At 32.7% G+C, this 13,033-nt stretch overlaps 1 protein-coding gene across 5 annotated transcripts in view; it reads right to left on the reverse strand.

The window, feature by feature from the left end:
• Window positions 1-13,033, reverse strand: part of Cntln (centlein) — a 199,069-nt gene that overhangs the window by 117,731 nt on the left and 68,305 nt on the right. For all 5 annotated transcript variants that reach the window (XM_042692951.1, XM_042692950.1, XM_042692948.1 and 2 more), the window contains exon 8: window positions 8,981-9,175. In XM_042692951.1, coding sequence (XP_042548885.1) covers window positions 8,981-9,175 — 195 coding nt within the window. The remainder of the gene's footprint in view (window positions 1-8,980; window positions 9,176-13,033) is intronic.

Raw genomic sequence — 13,033 nt, forward strand, 5'->3', positions numbered from 1 at the left:
AAATATCAGAATATCTATTGGAAGCCTTTTTAGAAGTAGAAATACTTTATATTTTATGTAATAAGAGTTCTATGATTACAATGAATTCCAATTTTGTGAATATGCATACAGCTTCAAGGAAAAATCAGTTAAAACTTAAGGAATTCAAAATTTTCTTTTAAAATTTTCCACATTTTTCAGGAGCTAAAAGTCATGCTAGAGGGTTATATTTTGTTTATTCCTCAAAGTCAATTAAATAGTAACTAAAAACAGAAAGTACTTCCCATATACTATGTGGCAACATCTTCATATACAACTGAATTAAAAATACAAACTGCTAACAAGGACTATAAGGAGCTAAGAAGAGGTTGAGAAGATAAAGAGAAAGGGGAGGGGCAAAGAATAGAGAAAACTAGATAGGTTGATATATTCATATAGGAATGGAAATATCACATGGAAATATCTGCAACATAATGAATCCCATTAATTTGTATAATTAATGTTTTAATATATAACAAGTATCAAAATTAAAAATATAAACTACAAAATATAATGCAGTAAAGCAACATATTATAAAGCAGTTATTTAAATAAATATGTAGAAAAATTAAATCATCTTAACTGAGTTTACATATAAATTCAAAACTAATTAATTTAAGATGGTGATGCACATAATTTAAGGTACATTATTTATAGTATTAATAATATTAATAATTTTGATAATGTAAGTGAGAGCAAACTATATTCTCTAATACTAAATTATAATAAGGTTTTAAAATATTGTATAAAAAATCAAATATCTTTATGGCAAGTTTAACTATCAGCATTCTAAAACCCAGCCTTCCACCTGAGAAATTAAATAGCTTAGTAGGTGATAGTCATTAGCAATACATGACCCTCTGATTGCCAAAACTTAAAATAACTAAATTTCTTTTTCAGAAAACACTAGAGTAGAGCAAATAAAAAAGAAAAGCCACAAGTAACATATTGCCAGCATTTGCAAGTTGCAGCTTAGACTGCTAGACTGAACTCTAAACTTCATTTCCTCCTTTTGAAAATAGGCAGATTTCCAATTTCTTTGCAATCACAAACTATATGGACAGATGACTAAGTTCTAGATAATTGTATGATAGCAAAAGTGATACACATTCTACATTCGATTCATAAAATTTCCAGATGTGATCTCTGGACTCTTTTATCCCTTCTGGACCAAAACTATACTGTTTGCTGGTTTGCTGTTCTTTTTTTCCCCTTTGTATTTTGCTCTTTTGTCACTGTTTTGTTTTATTTCTGTACCCTCTGTCTTGTATATAAGTTTATCTGAATTGGGGAGGGGAAGGAGAAGCACAGAAATGGTGAGACAAAAGGTGAACTAATTCAGCAGTGAAACCCACTAGCCGTTATGTTGGAAATAAACTATACAACTTGGTGGGGAGGGGGATCAGGAATGGAAAAACTGGAACAAAATGAGGGAGGGAGTGACACTTTCAAAAAAGAAATGTACTCATTACCTGACTTTCGTAACTGTAACCCATCTGTACTTCACCTTTACAATAAAAAAAAAGATAATAATGGAATCCATGTTTCTTTTATTTTTTATTGTAAAGCTACTGTACAGGAGTTACAGTTACATAAGTCAGGTAATGAGTGCATTTTCTATCAAACACTGTTACCCCTCTTTTGTTTTTCCCCTACTGTCCCTTCCCTCCCCAACTCCCTAATTCACCCCCCAAGTTGTAAAGTTCCTATTCAACATAGTGTCTTGTATATCTCACGGTTACAATGTGTCAACCTATATCCTTATTTCAGAATTTTGTTATTTCTTTTCCCCTCCCCAAATTAGAAATGTGTGTGTGTGTGTGTGTGTGTGTGTGTGTGTGTGTGTGTGTGTGTGTGTGTGTGTGTGTGTGTATACATATATATATATATATATATTTAAGATGCAGGGCACCAGAATTAAATACAGTGACAACAGGTGTGATACCATAGGGGGAAGAACATACAAAAGAAACAAAAATAATCACATAGTACATTAAAAACAACAGCAACAAAGAAAAAAAAACTTCTTGTGTCCATATGTTGGGGTTCATTCACTTAACATCATCTTATATGGTAATATGTACATAGCTTTTGACCTTTCCCACGTATCTGGTAAGATTATCCTAGACATATACTAGTTATTGCAAATAAGGGAAACTACAGGACCTATGTTTCTTTGGGTCTGGCTTACTTCACATAATATAATTTTTTCCAAGTCTTGGAAACCATGTTTAAAGATAGTGGACTCAGAAAGTTAAAACAACCTAGCTCCTTAACTGCTTAGAAATTCAAAGCCTGATTGTCATATAAATAATAAATTAATGAATAGAAATTTGGAGAATACATTACAGAGGCTAACATTATGTTAAACAATAATCAAGAATATATTAGCACCCAATATAAAGAACTTTCATAAAAAGGACATCTTATTTGAAAAACGGAACTAGGTGCAAGTGTGCACGCCTGTAATCCAGGCACTTGGAAGGTTGATGCAGAAGGACTGCAAGTTCATGGACTACATAGAAAGACTGACCATTTCTCATAAAACTAAAAAAAAATTACATTTAATAAAGAGACATCAGATACAGGTACTTCACATAACACAAATATGAGATGGTCAAACTCATTAGGAACAAAATAAATACAAAATGAAACAGAATGAGATCCACGTCTTCACTTTGAAGAATACACTAGGAGAAAGTATACAAAGAAGAATCACAGTCCCAGGTCAGTGCCAAGAAAACAACTAAAAGCAAAAGGAACCTGTATGGCTCTAGTGGCAGAACATCTGCTTGGCATGAACCAGCCCTAAATTCAAACTTCAGTACCACCAAAAAAAAAAAAAAAAATGTATGAACCAGGGCTTGGAGCTAGGAGGGTGAGACACAACATTTTTTTTTAAGTCTAAGAAGTCTATAACTTGAGACAGTTATTTTTTCAAGCAATTTGCCACTTCTTCCTCATAAGATAAACACTTGCAAATCAATGACAGGTGATTTCACTTTTAACAATAAATCTTATGTGTCAATAGACACATACTACATAGTTCATAGCAATTGTGTATAAATATTTTTGAAGCTAAAAACACACACAAAATATTTACTGTCAAAAAAAATGGTTGTCGCCCATGTGGATCACTATATCAAAATGCTGTACTTGGAGTTCTATAAACAACAAAATTTTGTTCCTCACAGTTAGGGAATCTAGGAAGTTCAAGACCAGCATATTTGGTATATATGATGAAGACACACTTCCAAGTTCAAAGAAAATACCTTTTCAGTTATAGAACTGCCCATAATGGAGGAGAAGGGGAAAAACAAATCATTTAAATAGGGATACAGGTGGACCCATTGCAACAATGAGATGTACAAGTCGTTATGTCGAAAAACGAACTTTACAACTTTGGTGCGTGGGTGGGGGGGGTGTTGGGAGGGGCGGGGGGAGGGGGGGAGGATGGGAAGGGATGGGAAGGGGAAACAAAGAAGGAGGCTACACTGCTTGATAAGAAATGTACTCATTATCTTGCCCAAGTAATTGTAACCCCTCTGTACAGTATTTTCACAATAAAAAGAAAGAAAGAAAAGAACCTTCCCTTTTCCCACCTAATAATACTCTTACAAACTGGGCATTGGTGGCTCATACCTGTAATCCTCATCACCCAGGAAGCTGAGATCTAGTCATTGCAGTTTGAAGCCAGGAAAGTCTGTGAGACTTATCTCCAATAAACTACTGAAAAATCCCAAAGTGGAATTATGGATCAAGTGGCAGATCAAGAGCAGCTTGGGGACAAAGCCCTGAGTTCAAGCTCCAGGACTAGCACAGACACACACACACACACAAAGTAATTAAAGCTACATTGAATAGCAATGAATTACTTTACAAAATAAATTAATGCAAAAGTAGAGTAATTCAAGTCATACATAAAATGCATACCTGACATTATTTAAGGTTGATCTATGCAAGATATGCATAGGTAATGTTATTTTGAGGTTCAAACAAAGGCAATATTTGATATATTATTTACAATAACATAGTGTCAATATGCAGGAATTAATTAAATACCAAGTCTAAGAGAATACTGATCATTAGGGAAAAGAATAAGATGATACTAAGGAGGAGCACATAGTGTGTTGCTATGTTACCCATACACTACATTCTTTTGGAGATTTGAAATATTTTGGAACAAAAATTTAAAGAAAATGAGAACTTAGGGGAACCCCACATTACAAAAAACTTTCTACAAATTAGGAGTGAAGGGAATGAACAAAATCTGTGAAAAGATATAGAACAAATGACAACAGTTGAAATATACAACTCTGATCTTGTAGTCAGTCCTTCTTAGCTACATAGAGTGTATCACATTCACTGGTAAATATAGTCAACCTATTCTTAGTTTCTCCTCATGCCCTCTACTGCAAGATATTCCTCCAAAGCAATAAACAGAGTAATTTTTCATGAAAAAGGTCAGCAATCACTTGGAGACAAAAATAGTAAGTCATTCAAAATTTAACTATTTAAGAACAGTATGCTAAAAAAACAAAAGTCATATGTTTCAGTCTCATATGAATCAATTAGTTTTGCCCTTTTCTATGGAAGAGAATCAGCTCACCAATCATTTGGATTATGACAAGTAAAAAGATAAATCATCACCAACACAGAGAAAGAAATCTAAAATGTACTAACACTATGGAAAGAAAGTATCTTCTCCATTAAATGTTAATATCTATAATTTATTATTTTAAATACCTACCAAGTATTGCCTCTTATAGTTTTGATAAAATTTCTGAGGTAGGTACTATTTAAAAATATATTTTTTAAAAGATAATCTAAATCGAGTTAAAGAAGTTGAACAAATTGCCCAAGTTCACATAGATGTGATTATGTCTCCAATATAAACCTATGTACTCAGACTGCAGAACTTTATCCATTCCTCTGTAAAGGTATCTCCCACAAATTTCACACACAATAACTAAAAAAAAAATCACTAAAAAACTATACTTTATTTGCTGCACATTCTCTTATCTAATTTTGAGGACTGTTATCAGAAAAGTGTCTTTTGTGCATCTACGGTGCTTATCATGATTTTATGTCATATATTCTGCAAATGATTTGCTAATGTTGAAATATCCTTGCATCCCCAGGATATATATCATTTGATCATGGTATATAATCTGCTTAGATATTGCAGTTTTCCTTTTTGTTGTTGTTGAGCCTTTATCTCATTTTTGTATCAGGATAATGCTTACTCTCAAAACTTTAAAAGACACTGAGACAAATTGTCATTACTTAAAATTCAGGTAAAATTTATTGTAGCCACCCTGTTCTTTTCTTTATTACTGACTAGATTTTATTACCTGTTATTGATCTGTTCCTGGGTTTTGGTATATTCATGGCTTAATTTTGGTTACATGTATCCATAAATTTAACTATATCTTCCAGGCTTATCAATCCACTAACGTACTATTGCACATAATAGTCTGTAATTATCCTTTGTATTTCTGTGGCATCCACTATAACATCTACTTTTTCATTTCTGATTTAATTTTATTAGGTCTTTTTTTTCCTTATTAATCTAGCTAAATTTTTCTCTATTTTTTTTCTTTTTGAAATAATCAACTCTATTTCACTGATCTTTATATTGCGCTGTTAATCTCTATTTTGTTTATTTTTTGTCTCATCTTTGTTATTTCTTCCTACTAATTTTTGTTTCATTGTTCCTGTTTTTCCTTTTCCTTGAGTTATATCATTATGGTATCACAAATGTTTGGAGATTTACTGTTCTTGCTCTACCTTAGAGATTTTTCAATGTTTTCATTTTCATTTGTTTCAAGAAAGTTTTATGTTGCTCCCTTGATTTCTTCATTGATTCATTAATTATTCAAGGAAAGTTTTAGTCCATGGTGGTCAGACAGGGATATGCTAAAATTGTAATTTTTCTTTTAAAATGCTGAGTTGTTTAGTGGTCTATTGTGTTGTCTATTCAAAAGAATGATAACTGTGATGATGAAAAGAATGTGTGTTCTTTATTTGTTGGATTGACTATCATGTAAGTATTTGATAGGTCCATTTGCTCTATACACATTATACAACGAAGACTTCTATCTGAGCCATCAGTCCACTGGTGAATATGAAATGCTGAAGTAGTTCAACTATTTCTTTTAGATATGATAATGTTTATTTATATAATGTTTTAGCATTGGATGAATATAATATGTGCAATAATTATTTCTTGTTGTTGAATTGCTACTTTTATCATTACATAGTGACCTCCTTTCAATCTCTTAGAAGTTTTTGATTAAAATTATTTTATCTGATATAAGGTAATCAATCTTACTGTTGGTTTCTATTTGTATGGCATTCCTTTTTTCATCTCTTTCAGTGCATCAGTATCTTTACTAGTGAAGTAAGTTTCTTGTAGACTGTATAATTTGGATTCTTGTGAATTTTTTAAATCCATTCATTTAGTTTATATATGCTCATGGGAAAATTTAAAACATTTACATTCAACATTCAATGTTCTTGTTCATACGTAAAGATATATTTTTAAAAATTTTTTTTTCTTATAGCTTTGTAAATTTCTCTACTACTTTCAATCTACCAAGTTTGTGGTCTTACATTAAGGTCTTCATATTTGCTTTGAATTGAGTTTTGCATAAAGGGAGAAATGGTATACTCAGTATTTACATGAGGATATTCAGTTTTGGAAGAATCATTTGTTAAAGAGAATTTTAGAAGCATAAATTTCCATTGTGTATATCTACCACATTTTCTTGATCCATTCATCTATTGAGAGGCATCTGAATTGGTTCCATATCTTAGCTATGGTAAATAATGGTGCAATGAACATGGTTATGCTGGTAGGTTCAGTGTGGCCTAGCTTGTGATCATTTGGGTAAATGCCCAGGAGTAGGATTGTTGGATCATAGGGGAGTTCTATGTTTAGTCCTTTGAGGAACCTCCATGCTGCCTTCCAGAGTGGTCGAACTAGTTTTCTTCCCAACAACAGAATAGTAGTTTTCTCTTTTGGCTACATCCCCACCAGCAACTGTTATTCTTTGTTTTCTTGATAATAGCCATTCAACAGATGAGTGGATCAAGAAAATGTGGTATATATACACAATGGAAGTTTATCAGGAAGAATGACAGTGCCCCTTTAGTAAGGAAATGGAAAGGCTTGGAAAAAATAATATTAAGTGAAGTAAGCTAGACCCAAAGAAGCATAGGTTGTATGGTTTCCCTCATTTGTGATAATTGGTGTATGTCTAGGATAGTCCTGGCAGAGAATCATAATAGCTCAATAGCTATGTACATATAACCATACAAAATGATGCTAATTGAAATGAACTCCAAGACATAGAAACAACTGGTCTTTTTTTTTTGGTTGTTGACCTGGTTGCTGCCAACGTACTTATATCTAGTTCTTTCTTCTTATTTTATTTCATTTTTCTTTTTCCATTGGTTTATCCCTGGTAATCACTGTCTTTGATTCTGGTACCCGCCACCTTGTATATACATTTATCTGATTTGGGGAAGGGAAGGGAAGGGGAATAACAAAATGCTGTAAGGACAAAGGATGACCTAATGCAACAACGATACTCACAAGACATCATGTTAGAAATGAACTTTAGAACTTCAGAGGGTTGAGGGAGCTTAAGGGAGGGAAGGGATAGTGGGAGAACAACAAAGGATTAGATAACAATGTTCAACAAGAAATGTGCCCATTAATCATGTAAGTGTAACCACTCTGAACAGCATCTTTACAATAAAATAAATAAATAAAGAGGCTTTTTATCTCCAATAAACATTAATCTATAATCAGATGGCCCTATTTTCATGGGCTTATTTCAAATACTTAACAATATGAGAGAAAATAAGTCCTTTTTAAGCTAATGTGTATAGATTATTCATCATAGTCTCTACTATTTGTGAACATGATGCCTCCCAGTGATTTAAAACTGTTACACAAAAAACTAGGTATTGGTGGCACATGCTTGTAATCCTATGTATAAAAGAAACTGAGATATAAGGATCACAATTCAAAGCCATCCCAGGCAAAAAAGTCTGTAAGACTGTAATCTCTTTTTTTAACCACCAAAAAGCTAGAAGTAAAGCTGTGGCTCAAGAGGTAGAGTACCAGCCTTGAGCTATTTATGAGAAAATTGGCTTAAAAATCCTAAGAATGTTTTGAACCTTATTTACCATAGGAAATGTTAAAATCAAATGACCTGTTCAAAGTTATATGTAAATGTAGTAGCAGAATTAATACTCTTGGTATTATCACATTATGTATTTGCCATACGTGGTTAACACATATTATGGTAAATACATAAAGAGAGATAGTGTAAAATATACTTTGCATTTCATTAACTTCACTAGAGTATCAAAATAGACATAATTATTAATCTGTTATTCAATAAACAAATAATTCATCACAATAATTATAAAGCAATCATTCAAGATACATAGGAAATTGATTCTAGGCCTCTTTTTCAAATACTAAAATCTAAAGTTGCTTAAATATCTTATAAAATGGCATAACATTTATATATAAACTTTGTATATCTTCCTGAATACTTCAAGTCACTGGTTGACTATAATACCTAATTTATTGTGAACTCTATGTACTTTTTATACTATATTACATAGAAAATAATCATAGGAAAGAAATTTTTATGTTTACTATAGATGTGGATTTTCTCCAAATATTTTCAGTCTAGGTTTAGGTGAATTCACAAATGTACACCATGCAAATAAAAAGAGTCAAATATACTTGTTATATCCCATATACCTAAATGGATTTATATATGAATGTGTATTATCTATAATTCAGGTCTACAAAAACTACAGAAAAAGTAAAATTAAAATATTCCACAATGTATATTTCTGAATATGAAAATTTATTTAAATTTTGTTTTGGTCAATTGTAGGAAGGCTACGTAAAATTTTTAGAAAAAGTCTCTCACCTGTATTGAGTGGTTTGAATTACTTTGCTGAGATAATGTATAGAGTGTTCCTTGTGACTCCTGAAGTTTTTCTTTTAATTTTGCATTTTCTTGTTCTTTTTGAAATAGCTGATCCTGAAGATTAACAACACTTTGTCGGAGCACAGCTTCATTTGATTTTGTGGTTTCCAAACAAATATGTAATTCATTATAAAGCTGTGTTAAAAAAAAGTTCCAGATTGAATTAATAAACAAGTTATTATTTTTATATTTGTACACGCATATATTTCTATGCACATTTAAATTTGTCTGGAGATATACAGATATAGATAGATAGATAGATGCATGATGACAGCTACACTGAAGCCAGGCACCAGAGGCTCATTCCAATAAATCCTAGCTACTCAGGAGGGTAAGATTTGAGGATCACAGTTTGAAGCTAGCCCAAGAAAAAAAGCCTATAATTCTAGCTACTCAGGTGGTTGGTATCTGAGAATTACCCTTCCAAGCCAGACCAGGCTGCAAAGTCCATGAGATTCTTATCTCCAATTAGCGATCCAAAAAAGTGAGAAGTGGAGCAGTGGCTAGTGGTGAGTGCTTGCCTTGAGCAAGCAACTCAAACGTTTTGTCTAATAAGAGACTATATACTATCATTTTGATTTTTAGCTTATCCATTTCACTTTACAAAGTCTAAGCAATTTTCTAAAAAAAGTGCTCTTTATATTAGTTAAAAGGAATTTCAAAATATAAATTTATACTTTATAACAGGAAGTGAATCTTTTCCTCAGATAATATAATCAGATACTCTATGAAGGAAAAAATGGAAATCTGAGAGTTTTGAGGGGCAATGAAGATGCCAGATTGGGCTCAATAGTGGCCCACCTGTATTGTGTTGATGCTTTCATGATTTAGTTCAGGGTAGAACAGGAATAAAAAGGGAACTCTGAACAAAATAACTAAATTGGCAGGATAAAGTTGAATGTAACCTGAGTAAAGGTGGTGTATGGTGTATGATACTCTTAGGTGGTACGTCCTTTACAAAAATAGAGTTCACGGTATTTAATCATGGAAGAAAGTCTTGTCTTAACCTCTTTTCTTCTCTACCTTTGATGCATACTTTACTCATAAAATATAGGATTAACGGGACTCTTTTTCTCCTGTGCTCAGCTTTTACAAAACTATACTCCTATCCAAAAGTTTACCTGATATGACTAAATGAGTAGACAAACTATATCTTACACTGAATATCCATCATTCCAAGAAGCAAGTGAAAATAACACTAGTTCAAATGGTGCAGGTCAGGTTGGTTCTAGGAACTGAGATACACTCTCATTTCTAATTCTTACTCCAAATATACATCTCCTACTCATTTTCCTTTTCTCATTAATAGGTGACTGGTCTTCACTTACTGAAACAGTAATAAGACTATTGAATTGCAAACTTGAGTATAGGAAGCGAAGATAGCCCAGCAAGATTAAATATATTTGATTTCTAACATTTTCTTGGTGACAAAACCTTAGGGTAACAAAATGAGGAAGAAGTTCATTTATTTTTAAGTTATAATTTATTATCTTATTTTTTGAGTATTTTTATTATCTTCACATAGTTGTACAAAAGATTTGCCATTCACCAAGGCAGTCTATGAATACATTGTATCTTGATCAATGTCACCCCTTTCAACATTCTCACCCACCATCTGTTAACACCCTTCCCTTACTCATCTTAATTTTATTTTATGTATTAAAATTTTGCCATTTAATATAGCAGTTTCTGCAGCATTATTTACCATAGCCAAGATATGGAATCAGCCCAGATATGACCCTCAATAGATGAATGGATCAAGAAAATGTTTTATATATATATATATATATATATATATATATATATATATTTACACACACAATAGAATTCTACTCAACCATCAGAAAGAATGATATCATACCATTTGTAAGAAATTGGAAAGACTTGGAAAAATTATATTAAGTAAGCAAAGTAAGCCAGACCCAGAGAAAGATAGGTTGTATGGTTTTCCTCATTTGTATCAGCCACAATTTGCCTATAAATCTATAAGTAAACACACTAGATGGTAAGCAAGGGGTTACAAATGAATTAACTGAAGTGTAATATACCCTATGAAGTACCCAAATAGTATAATTGTTTAAAAACACTAAGTCAGAACACAACAAAGTACCAGGAAATAGGTACTTGCAAGAGCAGAGGGTGGGGCCCAGGGGAGAGGGATCAAAGAATAAAGCTGGAAGGGCTGATAATGCAGGCAAGAACTCATTGTATATGCCACAGAATCAAGCAATACAATGGAAGAGGTGGATGGAAGGGGGATAAAGATGTTGCGATGGTGACACAAATCAAGAGGAAGCGTTTTAGATATTCCAGCGCCCTAAAGAGACACTACCTTGCCCTAATTTCCATAATAAGAGTCCTGAAACAGTTTTTAACTAAACTAGGTAATGAAATAATAAAAACAGAGAGGTATTAATTAAACATTTATTTACAGTACTGAAAAATTTAAATAATATAATTTACAAGAAAAACTGGCTAAAGTAATATTTCTGGTGGTAGTGACATTTGATCTCAGGGCAACTCATTTGCTAGGTAGGTGCACTACTGTTAAGCCATGCTTCTAGCCTTTTTCTGCTGGGACTCATTTCCACCCAAGTCCTTGATCCCACCAAATCTGCCTATTTTAGGCTCCCAATTATAGACGGAATGTTAGTATGTACCACAAAACTTTGTGTACCACAAAAATTTGTTCATATATAATATACTTTGAAATCTAAAGAAGTATATTTAAAGTGTTAACAGTATTTGCTTCCAGGAGATGGAATTAGAAAACATTTTTTCTTTCTTTTTAGGAATAACTATACATAGACTATCCAAGAAAAATTTATTAAGTTTAAATAAACAAGCAAGGGCTGGGAAGATGGCTCAGTGGTAGAGCACTTGCCTCGCATGCTTGAGGCCCTGGGTTCGATTCCTCAGCACCACATAAGCAGAAAAAAAAAGCCAGAAGTGGCGCTGTGGCTCAAGTGGTAGAGTGCTAGCCTTGAGCGGAAGAGCTGAGGGAGAGTGCCCAGGCCCAGAGTTCAGGCCCCACGACCGGACCCAAAAACAAAAATAAATAAACAAGCAAAATGTATGAAGTAAAAAATCCTATTGAACTAATCTACTTGAAGATAACACTGAAAACCTTACGAACAACTCTGAACATATAAAAATTAGTCAAAATTAAAATATTAAAATACTACTATGTAAACTGTAATTTCAGAACAAGAATCAAGATAAATTCTATAGCAATAAAGGGAACTCTTCTACAGAAGGATATAACAATTATAAATATACAACAAATGCTAGAGCACCCAAATTCATCAGACAAACACTACTTACCCTAAAATCATACATAGATCCAAACACATTGCTAGTTGATGACTTTAACACACCACTGTCACCTCTGGATAGATCAACCCAGCAAAAACTCAACAGAGAAACCTCAGAACTTAACAACTGCATAGACCAGCTAGACTTAACAGACATCTACAGAATATTTTACCCAGTAGTATCAGAATATATGTTCTTCTTGGAAGCACATGGAACATTCTCCAAAATATACCATGTTTTAGATCACAAAGCAAATCTGTGCAAATTCAGAAATATTGAACTTATTCCCTGCATTATTTCAGACCACAATGCAATAAAATAAGAGCTCAATACCAAAAGCCACCATAGAAAATTCTGTAACTCACAGAGACTAAACAATACATTGTGGAATCAGCACTTGGGTCATTGAAGAGATTGGAAAGGAAATTCAACTGTTCATGAAAATTAATAAAAATGAACAAATAAAATTCCAGCTCCTCTGGGACACAGCAAAGGCAGAATTCAGAGGAAAATTTATAGCTCTGAGTTTCTACATCAACAAATTGGAGAAATCTCAAATCATCAGTTTAATGATGGACTTAAGTTCCTTGAAAATGAGCAACAAGACAAACTCCAACAGAGTGGATGGAAACAAATAATTAAATCAGAATTAACTGATTTAGAGTCCACAAAACTTGC

Source organism: Dipodomys spectabilis, unplaced genomic scaffold (assembly GCF_019054845.1).
Source record: "Dipodomys spectabilis isolate Male_0828 unplaced genomic scaffold, ASM1905484v1 ptg000158l, whole genome shotgun sequence".
NCBI lineage: Eukaryota > Metazoa > Chordata > Mammalia > Rodentia > Heteromyidae > Dipodomys > Dipodomys spectabilis.